Genomic DNA, 18,573 nt, shown 5'->3' with positions numbered 1-18,573 from the left:
ATTGTTGTCCTCTTAGGACAGTAAGTGGAGATTGGTTTTCTTTTAAAAGAAAATGCAAAGCCCTGATGTGTTTTCAGCTGGGGCGTTCTATATCAGGGGATATTAAGAACAAAGCAGATGGAAAATTACAGCCCAATCCTATCCACGATTGGGCCAGCGTGCAGATTTATGACAGTGAAACAGAATTCAACTGTCATAAAATGGCTTCTGATGGTGCACACATGTGCTGCCAGCAGCCATTTTAGCAATACTGCTGCAAACGATGGCAGCGCAGAAGGATTGCTGCCGGACCCAGCAAGGCAAGTCCAACAGTAGTAGGTGGGCAGAACGGGGAAGGGAAAGGGAAGAGTGAGGCCAGGAAGGCGGTGGTATCAGCAGCAGCAGTGATACCACCTTTCCGGGTCCACTCAGACTTGCACTAGCAAAATAGCTGGCACAGATCCAAGTAGACCCATGCACAAAGCAGAGGTTGACCCCCTGGGCCAGGAAACAGATCTTCCCTAACCAGGAGACCTCTAGTGCCTGAAAGTTCCCTGCAGGATGCAGAGCGCCTCATTGGCATGGCTGCATCAGCTCCGGGGGGGGGGGGGGTAGGATAGGGCTGCCCATCTCCTCTGCATTTGGGCTTCACTATCCTTTGCGAGATTCTTCCTTCAAACTACATCAGAGACAGAGACAGACAGAGAGAGCGAGCGAGAGAGAGCGAGCGAGCATCAATGACTAACCTTTCAGGCTGTCAACACTTCGAACTATTTCGCCTAAAACCTCCAGGAGTGCAATGTCTTCCAGCGGGCTCCCTTCCTTCAGGCTGTGCTTCTTGCGCTCCGCTTTGCGACGGTTCTTTGAAGAGCGCCTGCAACAGGTACAGCAGCATGAACACAACATCTAATAGTGGAGGGATCAGTATGAAGGGAAATCAAAGTGGAATAGCAAGCTTAATGGCTTCACTCCTTTGATGCACTTAGGCCAAGTTTGGGTGGACCTACTTCTCACTGAGATAGCAAAACCTATGCCTGGGATACATCCCTTCAGATCACAGGCAGGGCTCAATTGATAGAACATGCATACAAAGGCTCCTCCCTGTACATAGAAAACCACTTTCTCTGACCTGTTGATCAGGAAAGTGGCAGTGGATTGTTTTTTAAAATATATAGAGAAGTATTCTATCACAGTGTTGCTCTACCAGTGATACTCATACCACCGGTGGGACTTGCCTGGTGGTATATGCAGGACCCTCAGACTCCTGTCCCCTGGCAGCAAGACCAGCAAACATTACAAGCAGCAGTAGGAGGCTTAGCTCAGTGGGCAGAGGTCCAGCATGTGCTTTTCACAAAATAGCTCTCCTCCCCTCCCTGTGCCTCTTACCAATGTTTGCAGCATCACTGTCTGGGCTCCCAATCTGGAAGTAACTGCGAAGACATCATCAATGACATCATCGCCAGTTACTTCTAGTGGTACTTCCAACAGGCGGACCATGTAAAGGGGATAAATGTTGAGAAACACTGTTCTATCATATGTGGTTGACCTGCAATCTGAAGTGGTACAGCCAAACACAGGCCGATCACCTTTAGTCTCAATATTTTGCATCTACTCACTTGCCCTGCTTGATAATTAGCCATATTCACAAACACCTGCCAGGGATCACACCAATGCAGACATCTATATGCTAAAGACTGAATCTGTGACTGAACCTACTGCTAAAGACTGAACCTGTGGGTCAAAAGATAGGAGCAACAACAGAATGTCTAAGATGCAACATTAAAAGTGAGAAACTGCTCTCTCTCTCTCTCACACATACACACACCCCTTTTGAAAAATTATATTCCTCACAAGTGAAATCAGGCAAAGTTTTTGGTTAAGATTTTGTAGACATACTAAGAAGAAATTGCTGTGTGGTACTCTAGGTGCCAATTACCACATAAAGAGACTGTCAGTGCCAATATAATTCCACAATTTCCCACTTGAGACGAGAACAGCAAAAAGGACTGATGAAAAGCAGGTGTGATGACAAAGTACATACGCAGATATTCTTGAGTTACTATGAGTGTATTTTGAACTTGTGTCACTAGCCGTCACCACGCTGCTGGCATCTGAAAAGAGGTCCGATTCTGGGCAATTTGGTGCTCCAAGATCTGCAAAAGCCAATCACCTAGATCAGCAAGTGGAGGAAAGAACTTCCCCACCCTCCAAAATCTTTCCACTTGTTTCTTTAAACTGTGGTCGCCTAGGCCCAGGTTCCAACAGTCAACTTCTCCACTAAATTCCACTTCCCTGCTTTGCCCAGGAACTCTCTACTAATTTGTGATGCAAGACACAACACAGCTCAAGACGCACCCAGCAGATCATTTCGGGCTTGTTGCTTCAGTTCTCGGACCACAGAGAGGCGCTTCTTATGGCGAGAAAATGTTGCTTTCTGAGTCTCCAGAAATGCTAAATGATTTCTTTGGGCTACAAATGTAATAATAGATGTAACAATAAATACTTGAAGACCAAAACTGAAGCAAGCACATTCAAAACTCTGCATAAACCAGGAATGATTTTTTTTAAAGCCCAGTATCAAGAGAAATCACTTTATAAGCTTTATGGCGTTGTCAATGTGAATCCCCTCAAGTAAAAACAAACCAACAAAACTCCACATTATATCTTCCTGCATATGGTAAATTAGGGTCCCAAGAAGCTGAGTTTCAGCCAATTAACTGTTCATTGGCTGAACCATGAAGTGGAAAGATTGTGTACTTAAATACTTCCCCTGCATAAAACAATCTCTTACTATTATTTCTGCAAGATGTAAGCTTATCAGAATTATTTCAAACATTCTAACCCAGGCCTCTGGAATCTGCCCACACTTTTCTTAAATATACTGGAATAAGACCAACACATCTAAGGGCACACTGGCTGATAGCTGATAGAGGACCCTTACCTTCTAAGAGAGATGGTTTGAAGTTAGTCTCCAAAATGTCAGTCCTGCAATATTTGTAAATCTGTTGGAGAAAAAAGGTAAGGACAAGAAAATCTGCAAGTTATCTATCATCAAATAACACAAATGCTTTCAAATGGTATGTAATGAGACAGAGTAACTCTTTAAAGGTCTTACTAATCTCAAGGCTTCATCCCAGGCAGTTCCTTCTAGGAGGAAGAGGAGGGCCTCTTCATAATCCTGAAGAAGAAGCAACAAAACATTCATAATCATTTTGCTAACTGATCAGACATTATCCCTGGCAACACTATTGACTGGCAAAATCCATAGTTCTGAACAACCTAGTGAAAACCCTGTGTGACCTCTGTATGTTGTGTTTGAATTACAAGACTAAGGGCAACTTCACACACTAACCCAGCTGCAAATCTCCACTGCATGGCACTGCAGCCAACACCACACATACAACACAAGTTAATGTGCAATTTGAGGACTTCATGCAAACAGCCATTCATACACAGGCCTGATTTGCATGACTCTCTCTCTTGTTGAAGAACCACCACCTAAATTGGAATTGTACGCAACCACCTGTACATCACACAGCACACTACCTTGCAAGGTAGCAGGGAGATTGGACTACAACATCAGCTGACAACTGCATAGATGAATGCACCACAACAGGTCTCACATCACAGCTAGACTTTCTATTTCACTCAGGATGCAATCCTAACCAATTTTCCAGCACCGAGGTAAAGGCAATGCAGCTCCAAGGTAATGGAACAAAGATTCCCTTACCTTGACTGCCACCCAACTGCAGGATGCAGTACATACCCCACTGGCACAGCTCTGTCAATGCTGGAAAGTTGGTTCAGATTTGGGCCTCAGTGTCACTTTGGCCACAGGGCTCAATAAGGGAGTCAGTTCACACACACTCAGCTGACAGTTATCAAGTAACAAGAAATCAAATTAGAGTACACATGTGCATTTGTGAACCAGCATTGCATGTTATCCATATGTAATATTTGATTTTTCTCTGTAAACTGCTTTGTGAACTTTTAGTTGAAAAGCGGAATATAAATACTGTTAATAATAATAATAATAATATGCTATACCTTAGCATATTGTTCCAGGACTATTGCTGCCTCAGTAAATTTTCTTTTCTCAGTCAATCTTCCTGAAAGAAAGGAGAGCATTCAATGTTTCAAGGGGGAAAAGCAATTTCTTTTATCAGTGCATTATGCTAATATACTATGGGCTCCATTTCTCACTTCATAAGTTGGCACTAGCCCGTGTGTTAAAGTTAGCAACAGGGGACTCCATCTTTCTTTCCCAGGGTCAGATGAACTAGAAAACCACATATCAGTATGAAACTGTCACTGGGATTGTATGTCTTTCCTCTCAAGGTGCATAACATTCTGCACCCATGGCAACCACTTTCTCTTTGCATAGAATTATACAAATTAAATCATACTGCATATATTTAATTTGCATAGTGAATCCTGGTTCCACCATTCTGGCTTTCAAGGAATTCAGGTGGGTGGGAGGTTTGCAGAGTGGGGAAGGACAGGACACGGGGACTGGGTATTGCTGGGCCCCAGAAGAGGGCAATTAAATAATAGTCAGAGAGACCAACAGAGCTGCACAGACCAACAGATGCTATAAACTCCCTTTGGCTCTTGAGGGCCAGATCAGTTGTCATTTACCTTCACAATTCAAACAAGAGTGAGACTGGAAATTGACTCCAGCACATTCCCTTCCCTGGTCCTCCCACTAGGGAAGGATGAGAGGTAGCAAGCTAACCAGGAGATCCTATATGCTATCTACAGTTATGATAGCGGGAAAGAGGAGAAGAGAAGGGAGGGGAAGGAGCACACAGAACCGAGACCTATGTTCAATTACATTCCACTTTTGAACAGGCCTCATGTCTTCACGTTGTGAAATTATTCTCCAGGATCATAAAAGATCAAAAACTTTCTATTTTTTTCCTCTTAAAATAAAAGCAGAGGTTTTATAACATTTGTCTGATCTGTAACACTTGTGATATACCAGGCTAAGTGTAGTTCCACCAGCCATATAATGAGACCTGGCAAGGGCTTGACAACCCCCCTGCTTTTAAAGTACCATAGGCAACAGACAGAGATGAGCTGGGATCCAAAGAGCTGCTCGGTTTTACACATGGGGCTTATGTGCTCCCCCCCCCAGTATAGCCAAGTTTCATTACATGGCTTCTGAAATTCCCATCATTTTAAGAGCAGCTTGCTATGCAGCATGGCAAGCTTAAGGAAGACAAATCTAACGCCCCCTTGGGTTCAAAGAATGGGTTCCACAGTCCTTAACTTTTGGGCTGAGGTTTTCTGAGTCCCTGATAGGCCTTCATCCAAGGTTGGTGGGTTACATTTGGTTTTTTGGATCACAAGGTATGTGTGTTCATACCCACTCCTATGAAAACTGAGTAAAGTTAAGTTGAAATGACACCCGAGTCCTGGGAACTGCATTTGCTAACATTGATTTCTGGTTACCTATGCCACCTCCATTCCTCCCTTAATCTTCCCCTTGGTTCAAATTTTGATTGTAAACTCCATGGAGCAGACAACTGTTTCTACTGTCATACTACCCTGTGAAGCACTTATGCACAGGGACAGTGCTATCTATTATTATCAACGTTTTTATATTTACTGTTTTTGTACATAGTGTTGATCTTTCTTTAGGAGAAGCACTTTATTCTCCTAACGAATGGAATAAGAACGGAATGAAAACAACATCCATTCTGGCTGCCAGATCCTGGACTGACATGACGAAAAAACACAGCGTTTGTGTGACATGATGGCTCACCTGCTATGCTGCGTGCTAGACCAGCCAGCTTATCTTCTTCGTAACCAAGTTCAGCTGCCGCACAAAGGGCCTGCTGCCAGCTGCCACTCATCAGAAAGGCATCCAGCGCTTTGTCAAACACACCACAGCGGAAGAAGATCAGCCCAGCTTGTTCAGGGAGGTGCTTCTGGATCAAATAGTCTCCGTAGGCATTGCTGACAGCCTGCAAGACAAGTAATGGGTTTGCTTATGATTCACTGCTTTTATCTGACCCGAGAAATACTGAACTAAATAGGTGAATTGTCTTAGTTTGGCTCAAACAGGTTCACAGGTGTTTATATACATGAACATTTTTGACAGCAGTTGTCAGACTGTTGACTGCTTTTTCTTCCACATTGACTTTCCTGCCAAGCCACTTCAGCACACTTGCGCAGTCTGTTGCAAAGGAGTCTGGGAAATACCCCACAGTGGACACTCAGCCGATTTGGACTTGATTATTGCCCAATGTAAACTGAGACTAACCCTCAGAATATATTCTACACTCCCCCATGGCTGTCAAGTGGTACCCTGGGTGGACAAGTTGCTTTACAGGAAAGTGTTCTTGATATTACTGAATTTCCTGTTGAAGAACTTCTGACGCAGGTGCAAAACGTGAAAAGAATCTGCAACCACTGAACAAGGAGATTCAGACAGTTCATCAACAGGAACTGTCAATGCAGAGTAAAAAGTAGTGGCAGATACAAGAGATTTCATCTGCAATTTAGTCTTTATGGGCCACAGAGGTATCATTCTCCTCCCTGTGGATCCCAATGCAAAAGGGCATGCACCACCAGAACAGTTCCACTGGATGACTCCTTAGATGCAATGGTGGCAGAGAAGTACATTTACATCACTACCATCATTGCTCCAGAGTAGTCAAAATGGGCTCTAGCTTATGTTCACTCATTTTGTTACATGCCTTCCTTTACTGTCAAGACATCTGCCCCGTTGGTTCATTGCCAACAGTTTCTCAGGGAGCTGACTTAGCTCTATGGTTAGGCAGAGGATGCTCAGGTGCAATCATGTCTACGATCCCACTGATTTCCCCACCAGAACTGACCAGGACTCTGGTAGAATCTCCAGCCCCATCAGCTGGAAAATCCCCCAGTCAACAGGAATTTATCCATATTCGTAAGTCTCCACAGGAGGACATTCCCAAAGGTGCCCCATCCACTAGAAGGCAGTCCTGGATATGTTGGGGCAGATAATAACTGAGACAGGCTCAGGATTGCCACGGTGGCCATGAAGTTTTGAGCTGGTCCCACCCTGGAGGTCTTAACATGAAAGGATTAAGAAGTTCCAAAAAAGTTACCTACCAGTTTCCAACAGGGCCTGTAACACGCACTTTATCACTGCAAAAGTAGTGATACTGGTCTTTTTACCAGTATAATCTCAATGATTAAAATTTTATATGATGCAGAGGAACCTTTGGCCCATACCTTGTACTCCTCTGTGTCTGGCAGATACAGCTTCAGGGCTTCACTATACAAGTTCTGATCCTTCACCACGTTCAAGAACTCTGAAAAACGCTTTGCTCCTTGAGAGGAAAAGAAAATGCTTTCTGATGATAGGAAAACAAAGTATTGCACATGCTGGTACAATCTGATCTCAGCTCACTAGGATGGAATTTAGCTCCACAAGTTCTGATGCTGGATCACAGAGAATAAGCATGAAACCCCTTAATTTTCAGGAAGAGGGATGGGTAGTGGGAAGTGCAATTATTAGAATAACAAACACATTAGTCTTGAAACTAATCGCTTTTCCCACTGTCAATATTAAGTGCTGATCAGAATAAAAACTGGATAGGTGGTTTGGCAAAATAAATACACACTGATGCACAAGAGTCTGCATATGCATCATGGTGAGCACTAGTATGGAACTCCCACATATGGAGAACTTATCATACCATGCTTGCCAAAAAGCTTGACTGCCACTGCTTTAGACAAACACGATCCTGTTTCTAGGAAAGAAAAAATGCTACAATAAAAATTTTCTTTCCAACAGCCAGTGCACCTACCACATTTACTGAGATGCTGGAGAGCCCTTGGATACCTCTTCAAGTATTTGTCTATGGTGTATCGCTGATAGTTGATTTCCATTTTCTTAAGTTCGTTTAAAAATGGGAGATACTCCTTAGGATCCTACAAAGAAAAAGTCAAATTTAATTACTGTGAAGGAAGGTACGGACTGTAGCTATCACAGAAAACAGGACGTGTATACCAACTTGCATACTCCTACAGCCAAGAGAAGTCAGCCCAACAGAGATAAAGTTAAGAGCCGAGCTGAAACTTGCCTTGTTTTATGTCTATATTCAAGAGTATTGAAAAGAGCCTTCAGTTTTTAGCAATTTTCTACACCTGCAGCAGCTATACACTCACATACAGCGGCTACTGTATGTTCATACAGTTTCAATGCTGTTCTCAGCACCATTTTCTTTCTTCTTCTTTGCCTTCTCTGTCCTTGGCCTCAGTTGCCCAAACTTCAGATCAGTGTGGTGATTTGCTTGATTTTGTGGATGATGCTTGTGAAAAAGGACTCTAGGGGCAATAAACCAATTAACCCCCTCTCAGTCCCGTTTTATGACACCAGTCCCAATCACTGTGTAACACTCCAGTGCAACTCCCAATTAAAGGTTTTTCTACCATTCCACGACCAATCTAAGGTAATACCAATGCTCAAATAGGTTGGACACAATACTTGTAGAATTCTGCTTAGGTAGAGGGTTCCAAATCAGGTGCACTGATTAGCATATGCACAGGCTAACACTGGGTCTGGGTTTTATGTAAGGAAACAGCCCTTACAGATTTGAATTAATGCCACCACTCTGGATTCTGCCAGACTTCCCACACCCCAGAGGAAGTGGGGCCTCTGGGCATGCTCAAAGTTTGTCCCTGCCTTGGCTCTGCAACCAGCAAGAGACCAAGGTGCAAAATAGCAAGTTGTAGTGGCTAAATGGCCAGGCCTGGATCTAGGCACATCCACAGTTCCTCCAGTACTCAGTAAGACACAGCTGTAAATATAGTTAGTTTATTTTAGAAGATTAAATATGGCTACATGTAAAAGGACAGGCACTTATACAATAGAGTATGGACAAAATACAGTAGCCTCAAAAATCAGTAAAAATCCAGCTCCTAACATACTAACTATATGACTCACCCAAAGGGCAGAACTTACATTTCTTGGACAGATCTTCATCCTACGAAACTACGCCTGGCTAAGTAAGTATCCATGCTGAAGAGAGGTGGCAAAGAGCAAAGTCTCCAAAAGGGGTAGTTCTTTATACCTGACTCCCACTCAACAGCCAATGAGAGTTTGCAACCAGCCAAAGCATCTCAAAGCCTACATGAGTGCTAGCCAGTCACTTGTGGCCTAGTCCCACGCCCATTCAAAAACCCACAGCTGCAGAGCATCTTGTAATCAAGATGTCCTTGGCCAATTAGGCAACTGCGCTGAGAAAAAAAGTCTGCCACCCAGAGAACACGGTACAGCCGATCCCAGGATCTCCAGATAACACAGTCCTTCACAGCCCTGTAATGAGCTGCTTTCTCGTAGTACTGAAGCTGCACACAGACGGCTTCAGGCAAAGGCCTACATTAGACTAGATTCACCCATTTCTGTGACAATGTTGTGATGCAGCATCTGACATGACATCATAGGCTCAGAAAGAGAACCCTTTGAATCGCAACAGCCTATCAGTTAAACAGCAACACAAGGAAGTGAGGAAGGGGACAAGGAGGGCAAAGTGGATGGTGTCAAGCAGGAAAGAGGAAACAAAGGGCTGCCAGACAAAATTTAAATGACATGTCTGTCACACAACAACATGAATGCTCAACAAGGTGAGGGTTTTCTTCTTGTTAATTTGTTCTTCTTAAGTGTACCTCCAAACTGACACACACTGTATAATATCGCAATGAACCCCTGCTCATTGGTTAAGAGGCACTTTTTCAAGTCCAGTAAAGGAGACATGAACTTAATAGGGGGGGGGGGGGAACTCAAGATGTAAGAAAATTACCTTCTGAGACTTCTCAGCGACCATGATGACTAAATCAAAATCGTACGTCCCCAAAGAATGATCATACAATTCACCAACATCCACCAAGTACAGCAAGTATTTCAGAGCTTCTTCGGCACTGATGGAATTGGCAGCTGCTGGAGCTTGTTCTGTAGTTTAAAATTAAATCTTTTTGAGAGGTCAGATTCAACTTGCAAGAACAACCACATGTTAGACCCAGAACTCTGCACTGGAAGTAACCCTTGCTTAGAAACGTACATGCTGGATATAAAGACATCCTCAGACCCCAGAATGTGTCTCTTAAGCTCTGTACCAGGCAAAGTTAGAATCAAACCCAGTTACTACTGCATCTGTATTAGGCAGTGAATGGTATTCTCTCTACACTCTTGAAACAAGAATGGTTAGGTATAGTGCAAGAGGTGGTTTGCCTGCATAAAGAGATATAGCACCACCTTGTGATCTGTGGAGGGTTAGGGCCAAACTACATCCAATGGGAAATGAATCAGTGTGCAATCATAGGCTTAAGTATATTTGACAGTACCAGCTTTGCGGAGCCACAATTTAGATGAGGACTACAAGAGGCAGAAAGTATTTTCCTCCAGGTTGATTTCTCTGTTGAAAATAGTTTCTTCAAAGAGGTTATTTAACCCTTAACTGCTATTTGCTAGAATGACACTTTAAGGCAGCAATTTTCGCTTGCTGCAGCTCATTGGCATGCTGTGAATGGCTTGCAACTGTGCCATGGGAGTTTGGGAGGGTCATATATTAGTAGGGCCATTGGGGGGGATGTGAGCCCTTGGCCAGCAGTGCAGTGTGCCCTGCCAATTGTCAAAAACCTGATGGTGTACCTTGACAATTTTAGCACATTTTCAGTGTGCAATGAGAAGGACTGAAGATCTTTAAGGGATAAACAGCCATTTCAGAGAGGCAACTTTCAGAAGAAAGCAGCATGGAGGCAAAGAGTTAGATACCCTCTGCTAAGCTCTAAAGACACATGTAACATGTGCACATGAGATGACTATGTATGAAGGGACCAAATGGAGTGGCTAATGGCACAATGCAATGGACTGGCATGAAATGAGGAAGAAGACTGGAAGAAATGAGGAGGAAGACTTACAGCTGCAACAATATCTAATGTATTATCTCCACAATAACCAGGAAGGGGAATAAAAAGAGGATGTAGTGCAATACTGACAATCAATTATTCGCACAACTATGCCCTAAACATTAGTGTATCTTATGTAGATGAAAAAAGAAAGTTGAAATCCTTATAAGGAAAAGGGGCAGGTTGTGGCACAAAACAGAGGAAGGAAGGAAGGAAGGAAGGAAGGAAGGAAGGAAGGAAGGAAGGAAGGAAGGAAGGAAGGAGAGCAGGACATTAGTGCCTGAGGGTAGTTTGTTGTGTAGCATCTGGCCTCCCAACCCAGAAGTAACTGGCGATGATGTCATTGCCACTAACCTCCAGTGGTACTTCAAATAAGTGGACCATGTGAAGTGATACAGCAGAGGACAAACCTTGGGAAACACTGCCTTAGGGAAATCAGAGATTATCCGGGGACAGGGACAGAAAGACTGGGTCAGTATGCAATAAAGGGGTTGGAGGAAGAGCAAAGAAGAGAGAGAAAAGTGGGGAAGACCATAGGCTCCAGCCTACATGTCACATGCAGGTACCTGAACTCAGTTAGGAAACACATGGCCAACAATTCATGGAAATAAAAATTCAGGGAAATAGAATGGGGTAAAGGAGGAGTGAGTAGAGTTTCCAGAGGTAAAATTCAGAACCCTATCAAAAAGTCATACAAGCCCTTTCCCCAACCCTCCTTTAAACCCTCTTTATAGGTGGCCAATTAATTCTACCCCACTACTGTACCTCGGAGTGCACGAATTCTCTGCAGTGCTGTTTCCAATTCCGGGGGGCTCTTTTTCACATGAGAAGTCAGTATGGATAGGCAGTATCTAAAAATGCCAAGGAGAAAAAACAAAAGAATTAAGCACAGGAGTTCTTATTATGCTTTTTCTACTTCACTCATGACAATGATTTTACCTGATAAAGAGCTGCTGCTAAAATTTAATCAAAAGTAGAAATTCAAGATGAGTTTGTGGTTCTGAATTTTAGAGAGGATGTATCCCTGCATTCAGGCCCTGCCTGCCCCAAGTAAATGCAGAACACAGGGGTGTCCAGAGTATGTCGCCACAGAGGATAATGGGCAGAGGCAGGGACAGGATATCCTATGGCAAGGGGTTCCACAGATAAACTACACATTGGGTAAAGAAATATTTCCTTTTGTCTGTTCTAACTCTTTCGCCACTCAGTTCTAGTGGGTGTCCCCTGGTTCTGGTGTTGCGGGACAGAGAGGTTGAGGATACATTTGGAGAACTTGAGAGTGGGGGCTGTGAACCAAACCTGACTGAATTGTATTGCACTGTGCCCAGAGCGCACAGGTACAAAGCCCAATGCAGACAGAACATTTGAGTGGGACGTTTTCTGGTAATACATCCATAGCATCTTCTCCTAGGGAAATTTGAACCCTGGCATCAGAACTGCCTGTTTGGTGCATTATTCTTTAAACATAAGAGGAGCTCTGCTGGATAAGGCCCAGAGTTCATTTAGTTCAGCTTCCTGTATCTCACCTTTGATGCAGGTGCCCCTCTCACATCACCCTACTCACCACTAAAAATTCTGTCAAAGTGTATTTTGGTTTCCTAAGAAGAAGTGTGAACCAGAAGCCTACTTAGCGTGAACAGTCTAGCTAAGAAAAGCTAAAGGTTGCACAACTGAGACTGCTGGACACAACTGTGAGAAAATAGATATCTTCTGAACAATAGAGCTGCCAAGAAAGCAGCCCTCTCATATTCTGAGATCAGGCAGTGTAATTTGAGTGGAAGAGCATATGACCTGAACACCTAGGAAAAAGACTTTTTGAGGAGAAACCTATGTAATACTGTGGTAAATGATGAACAGGCAGAGAGTGTTAGAATTCAAGCAGGAGCTGGCAGTTACGCTGGTGTTCAGCTAACAGTTGAGAGGACTGTTAGCCCCTGAAGATGCTTTGTAACCCCCTGAATATGCTTTCCATAGCTGAAAGAAAAACATTGGTCGGCCACTGTAAGATATAGGAAGCTGGACTAGATGGGCCTATGGCCTGATCCAGTGGGGCTATTCTTATGTAGATCCTACAATGTGTTCTAATCCATGGCTAAAAGACTCGAGAAACAATTTAAATTATGTTTTAAACTCATTCAGCCACAAAAGCCTTAGTAAGTTTGTAAAGAGACTTTTATTTGGTCTTTTTCTCCCATTTTTTGGTACTGTACATTCCTTTTTAAAACTGGCACTTCTCTGGTCTTCCTGAGGTCAGTTTTATTTTCCCTTTAAGCAAATTTTTTAATATCTTTTACCTCAACTAATGTTTCTTTTTCTCCAAGAACTAGTTTTCCCATCAATATTGTAGATTAATTTTATTACTTAATTCTTTATCATCAGAAGGATTTTTTTTCCATCTTTTTGCCTGTCAGTAGACACCACCCCACCCCATCCCCCATGCTGCTAAGGCTTACCCCTGGGAAAGAAAACAATTGTTCCCTTACTCAGAGGAGAGCTCCACAACTGTTTCCCCCATCACAGGATGCAGTGGTAGCCATGTAGCCACCATGGTGGGGGGAGGGGCAAGGAACTGAATAGGATTAGGCTGTCAGTCATCTAAGAGACAAGCCTTTTGCTATCTGTATAGCCCCCCCCCCCCCCACTTTGAGTTTTGTTTCTTGGTCACTAGTCTAGAGTGTGACAGAATATTGGAAACTGGATTTAGAGAGGAAGAAAATCTATATTAATTCATATGTCCAATACTTGGGTGCACTGATGTTCTCCATGGCTGTTCTCATTGCATCACAGATGAGGTCAACCTTTTTACTGTCAGAACTGAATGGCTCAGGAGCATGGCTGGCATCTGGAGGCGGGTACATAGTCTTTGTGAAGTCTTCTTCTCTAGAAAATAGCACACAGCAGGACAGTTAGATCATCCATAACTCAAAGATGCACAGAGCATAAAAGTATCACAGAACAATACTGAACAAAACCAGAGGGTATCGTTCTTCCAAAGCACTGAATGCAGCATTCAGTACGGAATTCAACTTCCTGAAAATTGCAGCAAGGTCCAATGAAATCTCAGAAGCCAGGGAAAATTCAGTGAAAGGGGTGGGATTTCTGAGCCTAGGTACCCATTCCCCCCCCCCAAGAAACACACACACAGACACAACGAACAAAAAAATCATTAAAAAATTATGAAAAAGTAATAAAAACTTCAGCATCCATTATACAATATATCAGCCTGAGATCTTGCTCATTTCCCCTTCGCAATTCAAAAAAAAAAGTCAGGACAGGAAAAGGACTTGTTTAAGGTCTATCATACAGTACACACTAGTCTGTGTAACACAGCACTGCTGCTATTTTTGAAAAAGCAAGCAACTTGGGGGTAGGGAATTAGAATGCCATTTCTCTACTCCAGATCAAGCAGATGTCTTCCTGCCATGGGGTTCAAAGTGTGTGCTTTGAATTCTAAAGAAAAACATGTTGGGGGGAGCAGGTTTGATGCAAAAAATTAAAAGATGAGGAACAAGCCCTCCCAAACTTTTTAAAAAAATGAAGTCAGTATTAGCATGCAGCATGTAGTTAGTGTTCTTTATATCAAAGCAGAACATGAGGCAGAACACTTACTTTAGTTCTGTGAGAAACAAGTTGATATAATTCACAGAATCAATTTGTTTTATGAATATTTCCACATTTTCCAGAAAAACCTGAAATGAAACAAAGTATTTCAAACCTTTCATCAGCCTATTAAAAACACATATCTATTTTAATCTGCAGAACCAATCAAGCTGGTTTATCATGCATTGACCTGTGAAGCCCTTGTGTAGGTACCATAAATGGTTAAGAGACTGTTCTGGTCTCTTGGCTAAGCAATCAGAAAAAAACGGCTGCAACTATATCATCAGCAGAAATGGTGGGGTGATTTTCGGCAGGAAAATGATGTGTGGGAAAAGATCAGACCAACCCTTCCCACAGACCTTGGACCAGATCTGGACTGCCCTCCCTTCCACCACAGCAGCTGTTTCTAAAGAAAAACAAGTGTAGGAGAGATATTTAAGTGTTCAATGTGTCATTTGGCTTCACCATAGGTCTCTGAGCAACTGTTGCCAAGCTTTTCCCCTACCATCTTGAAAAGGATTACTTATCCCATTCCAAAAAGAAAGAATTATGCACCTGAACATTACTATCACAAGTGCCAATATAGTACATGATCTTTGATGCAGATGCCCCTCTCACCCCACCCTAAATATCCTAGTGATTCTGTCAAAGTGCATTTTGATTTATGAAGTACCATTCACAATCTAATTAAAAATTAAACCTCTCTCTCTCTCTCTCTCTCTCTCACACACACACACACAATACCCCACTGCAAAATATTGTCCAAGTAAAATGACAGTATCTCATTCGCTCAGTCAAACTTGCCTTTGGATTATGGTCATAAATGAGGTTGAGATTGATTCGCAGCTTCCTCATACACTCAAATGCTTCTTTAAACTGGAGCCTGTTAGAGTAGGTAGAATGGAGCAAGTAAGTCCAATATTCTGATGAAGTTAGGGAAATGCATATACCATGCTCCTAATGCCTCATAGTTAGAAATGTCTCTGGGTTTAACTTGCCTGTCCAGCCACTTGCGCACCTGGGCCAAAACAAGAGCCTGATGATGAATGGTTTCCAGGTTCCCTCTTGGCATCTACAGAAAGATCCAAGCAAAATTATCCATCCCTGCTTTTGGCACCATACTGTTAGCAGCAGAGATGAACCAAAGGCAACAACCAACACCATCCCAGTTGCCATTCCTGATTCAGAGCCCAATCCTATGCATGTCTGCTCAGAAGTAAGTCCCATTAGAGTTAATGGGGTTTACTCCCAGGAAACTGTGGATAGGACTGGGCTGTCAGTCATTCAGCATTATCCAGAGTTAACAGCAGAAAGAGGGGGAACTTCTCAATTTTAAGCTAAAATTTCTCAATTTAGTGCATTGCTTTATGGAATTTTAAATTTTGTCAACTACCTTGAGCATTCTAATGGAAAAGTGGAACTTAAATGTAATAATCCAACACAGAATTTCTCAGACTAATCGCTGAAGCACACTATTTTTTGGAATTAAAATTAAAGGCACACTCCAAACGTCAACAGCTCTTTGGAGGACAGTGCTGTCAGTAATTTAACACACAGGACTCATATTTCTGCCATCTAAAGGCTGAATACAACTACATAGTACTGCTACAAGCAGAAAAAAAATACTGTGGTACACTTCTTGCTGGACTGTACTACCTCAGACTGCAGGTGGGGAACCAGCTTGTTTAAATGCTACCCCACATTTTCAAAAAACTAGCATGCCAGAGAAAAGTGTATAGCCTGAACTTCTTCCTGACATACAGGACAGCTTGGAATTAGGATTCCTGAAGGACTGTCTGAAATTGTGTTTTCAACCTTGAATCCTCAGTTACAAGATGGGATATAAATATTTCCATTTACAAGAAAATATTCATTTATTAGTTATGTATCTTATTATATAATACATACATTTATAAATAAATAATGAAGATGTTCCCCTATATGTGATCTACCCCATTGGCTGCCTTAAGAGCAGGAACTGCATCATGCAATTCTCCTTCTCCAGTAGCTCAGAGTCACATCCTACCCAAATTTCCAGCACTGATGTAGCTGTGCCAATGGGGCATGCACTGCATCCTGTTGTGGGGGGAAAAGTCATGGAGGCCTCCTCAAGGTAAGGGAACTTTTGTTTGCTTACCTCAGGGTCGCATCAGTGCTGGAAAGTTGGATAGGATTGGACCCTCAGACACCTAGAGCATACAGCAAAAAACATTGTGGGCTGCAAGTGTAAAGCAAGCGCACCAACCTGCAGTATTAGCTTTGTATCTTGTGGCACCATCGTGACAATCCGGGATCCTCTTTCCACTTTGCGCATGGTCTCGCCATTGGGAGCAGAAGTACTGCCCAAACCTGACTGTAAAGCTGAAGATGTCACAATCAGTAGCATAATCGGTAGCACTACTGGCTCAACCCAAAAAGGTAATACCTTCCCATCTGTTTGCATTTTTCACAGATGGGGAAGGAGTACTTAAATTGAAACACACACTGCACACATCTGAAAATTTAGAGAGATGCTACCTACTACAATTCACAAGCTGCGGAGAAGGGAACACATTGTGAATGAATAGCTGACAGTAGCAACACAATCCTGTACATGAACCCCAAGTGTGGTCTGAAGACACATGACATAGACCAATCTATGCTCAATCTAAGCAGCTTTTTGCCTTGTAAACTACTTGGATGTGAAACTACCTGAACACTACATTGTTTGAGGCCCACGGAGGAAGGACAGGGAACAGTAAATGAGTAAACTTTCCTAGTAATGTTGGTATTACATCCTTCCACAAAACAGTTACACTCCCAGGCTGAAACAAAACAACTTAAAAATGCTTGTTCTTGTTGGAAACTAACATGAGAGATTTGGCCTCTCTCTTCATGGGATTATGAAGTATGGAACAAACTATACTCCTCCCTGTGCTACTGAGGAACTGAAAAATGACCTACTAACCCTCCCCCAAAAGGAGCACTAGCAGCCATCTTGAAGGAGAAGTAGTACTGATCATGGATGTGTATATTTGAGGAGGAAGGAGCAATATGTTAAGGAGGAATAGGTCCATTAAGAAAACAACAAGAGGAGCCTACATTGCAAAGCATGTTGGGATACGTACCTTTAAGAGACATATTCCTCAGAGGCAGGCACTGGCAAGTGTGAGAATGTGTGGTCACCAACAGAAATTCATCATGGATTGCAAACGATGTAATGTTTGAAGCAACCTGTAGAAAGCAAGGAAGAAGCTCCTCAGCAGATGTTTGAAAGAAATATCACGTGACCTTTACTTATCAGAGAAACAACACATGAGAGAAAACAGTAAGAACAGTTGGTACCTCAACATCATTAATGAACAAACGGCATCTGTCAGTGAGTCCAAAGATGGCTTCCTAAGATAACAAAAAGACACAGAATAGAGTTAGAATTGAAACAAACCATGGATTTGCAATCCAGAAAGTCTGTGGTAATCATTGCAATTGTTGATTTCTGTGAAAAGGCAAGCCATCCCTAATATTTTCTTTCTTATTCCCCACTAGCAGGAAACACACAAATCCTCAAAAAATAAACCTACACAGTGGCATAGCTAATGATTGTGTAGCCCAGTGCCAAGCTCAAAATGTTGCCCCAGAAGCGATGTCACAACCGGAAGTGACATCACACCCGGGCTTTTTAAAAAGTAAAAATTGGGAGGAACCCATCTCCTCCCCCAGCTGCTCATCACCCACTTGCTCTGCTGCCTCCCCCCAGTCAGTAGCATAGCTAAGGCATCTATCTACTACCTGGGGTCAAAGAAGATTTTGTAGCCCTCCCTGCATGACAAAATCAAATTTAATTAAGTAAATAAATACAAAGTTATTGGCTCCATGCTGAATCATAATAACATCTCACTGGCACTCAGAACAGTCATTCTCATAGGTTGGTTTGGAGTTAAGCAAATCCACTTTTTGTTCCATAAGGTAGTTGTGTTTTCATTTTCCGGTTAATTGGCCATAACTTTTGACAGAATAAAGATATTCCGATGCAGTTTATTTCATTGCATTCTGCATTAAATTACCTTTCCAATGATATATAACATGATGGTATTATTCATACTTACCAAGATT

General features: G+C 42.6%; 1 protein-coding gene across 3 annotated transcripts in view; it reads right to left on the bottom strand.

Annotated features, from left to right (window-relative positions):
• Nucleotides 1-18,573, bottom strand: part of ELP1 (elongator acetyltransferase complex subunit 1) — a 41,985-nt gene that overhangs the window by 9,240 nt on the left and 14,172 nt on the right. For all 3 annotated transcript variants that reach the window (XR_010793668.1, XM_066613381.1, XM_066613380.1), the window contains exons 17-34: nucleotides 17,806-17,859; nucleotides 17,589-17,694; nucleotides 16,727-16,842; nucleotides 15,480-15,553; nucleotides 15,286-15,364; nucleotides 14,491-14,570; nucleotides 13,624-13,761; nucleotides 11,647-11,732; nucleotides 9,777-9,925; nucleotides 7,782-7,905; nucleotides 7,204-7,301; nucleotides 5,747-5,948; nucleotides 4,027-4,088; nucleotides 3,095-3,157; nucleotides 2,921-2,981; nucleotides 2,335-2,448; nucleotides 2,021-2,132; nucleotides 726-853 (exon numbers count right to left, since the gene is read on the bottom strand). Coding sequence is in view for 2 of the 3 variants with exons in the window: in XM_066613381.1 (XP_066469478.1) it covers nucleotides 726-853; nucleotides 2,021-2,132; nucleotides 2,335-2,448; nucleotides 2,921-2,981; nucleotides 3,095-3,157; nucleotides 4,027-4,088; nucleotides 5,747-5,948; nucleotides 7,204-7,301; nucleotides 7,782-7,905; nucleotides 9,777-9,925; nucleotides 11,647-11,732; nucleotides 13,624-13,761; nucleotides 14,491-14,570; nucleotides 15,286-15,364; nucleotides 15,480-15,553; nucleotides 16,727-16,842; nucleotides 17,589-17,694; nucleotides 17,806-17,859 (1,846 nt within the window). In the remaining variant the exon portion in view is untranslated. The remainder of the gene's footprint in view (nucleotides 1-725; nucleotides 854-2,020; nucleotides 2,133-2,334; nucleotides 2,449-2,920; nucleotides 2,982-3,094; nucleotides 3,158-4,026; nucleotides 4,089-5,746; nucleotides 5,949-7,203; nucleotides 7,302-7,781; nucleotides 7,906-9,776; nucleotides 9,926-11,646; nucleotides 11,733-13,623; nucleotides 13,762-14,490; nucleotides 14,571-15,285; nucleotides 15,365-15,479; nucleotides 15,554-16,726; nucleotides 16,843-17,588; nucleotides 17,695-17,805; nucleotides 17,860-18,573) is intronic.

This window comes from Tiliqua scincoides, chromosome 2 (genome assembly GCF_035046505.1).
Source record: "Tiliqua scincoides isolate rTilSci1 chromosome 2, rTilSci1.hap2, whole genome shotgun sequence".
Lineage (NCBI taxonomy): Eukaryota > Metazoa > Chordata > Lepidosauria > Squamata > Scincidae > Tiliqua > Tiliqua scincoides.
The sequence above is the reverse complement of the archived record's forward strand: the minus strand, read 5'-3'. Positions and strand labels throughout refer to the sequence as shown.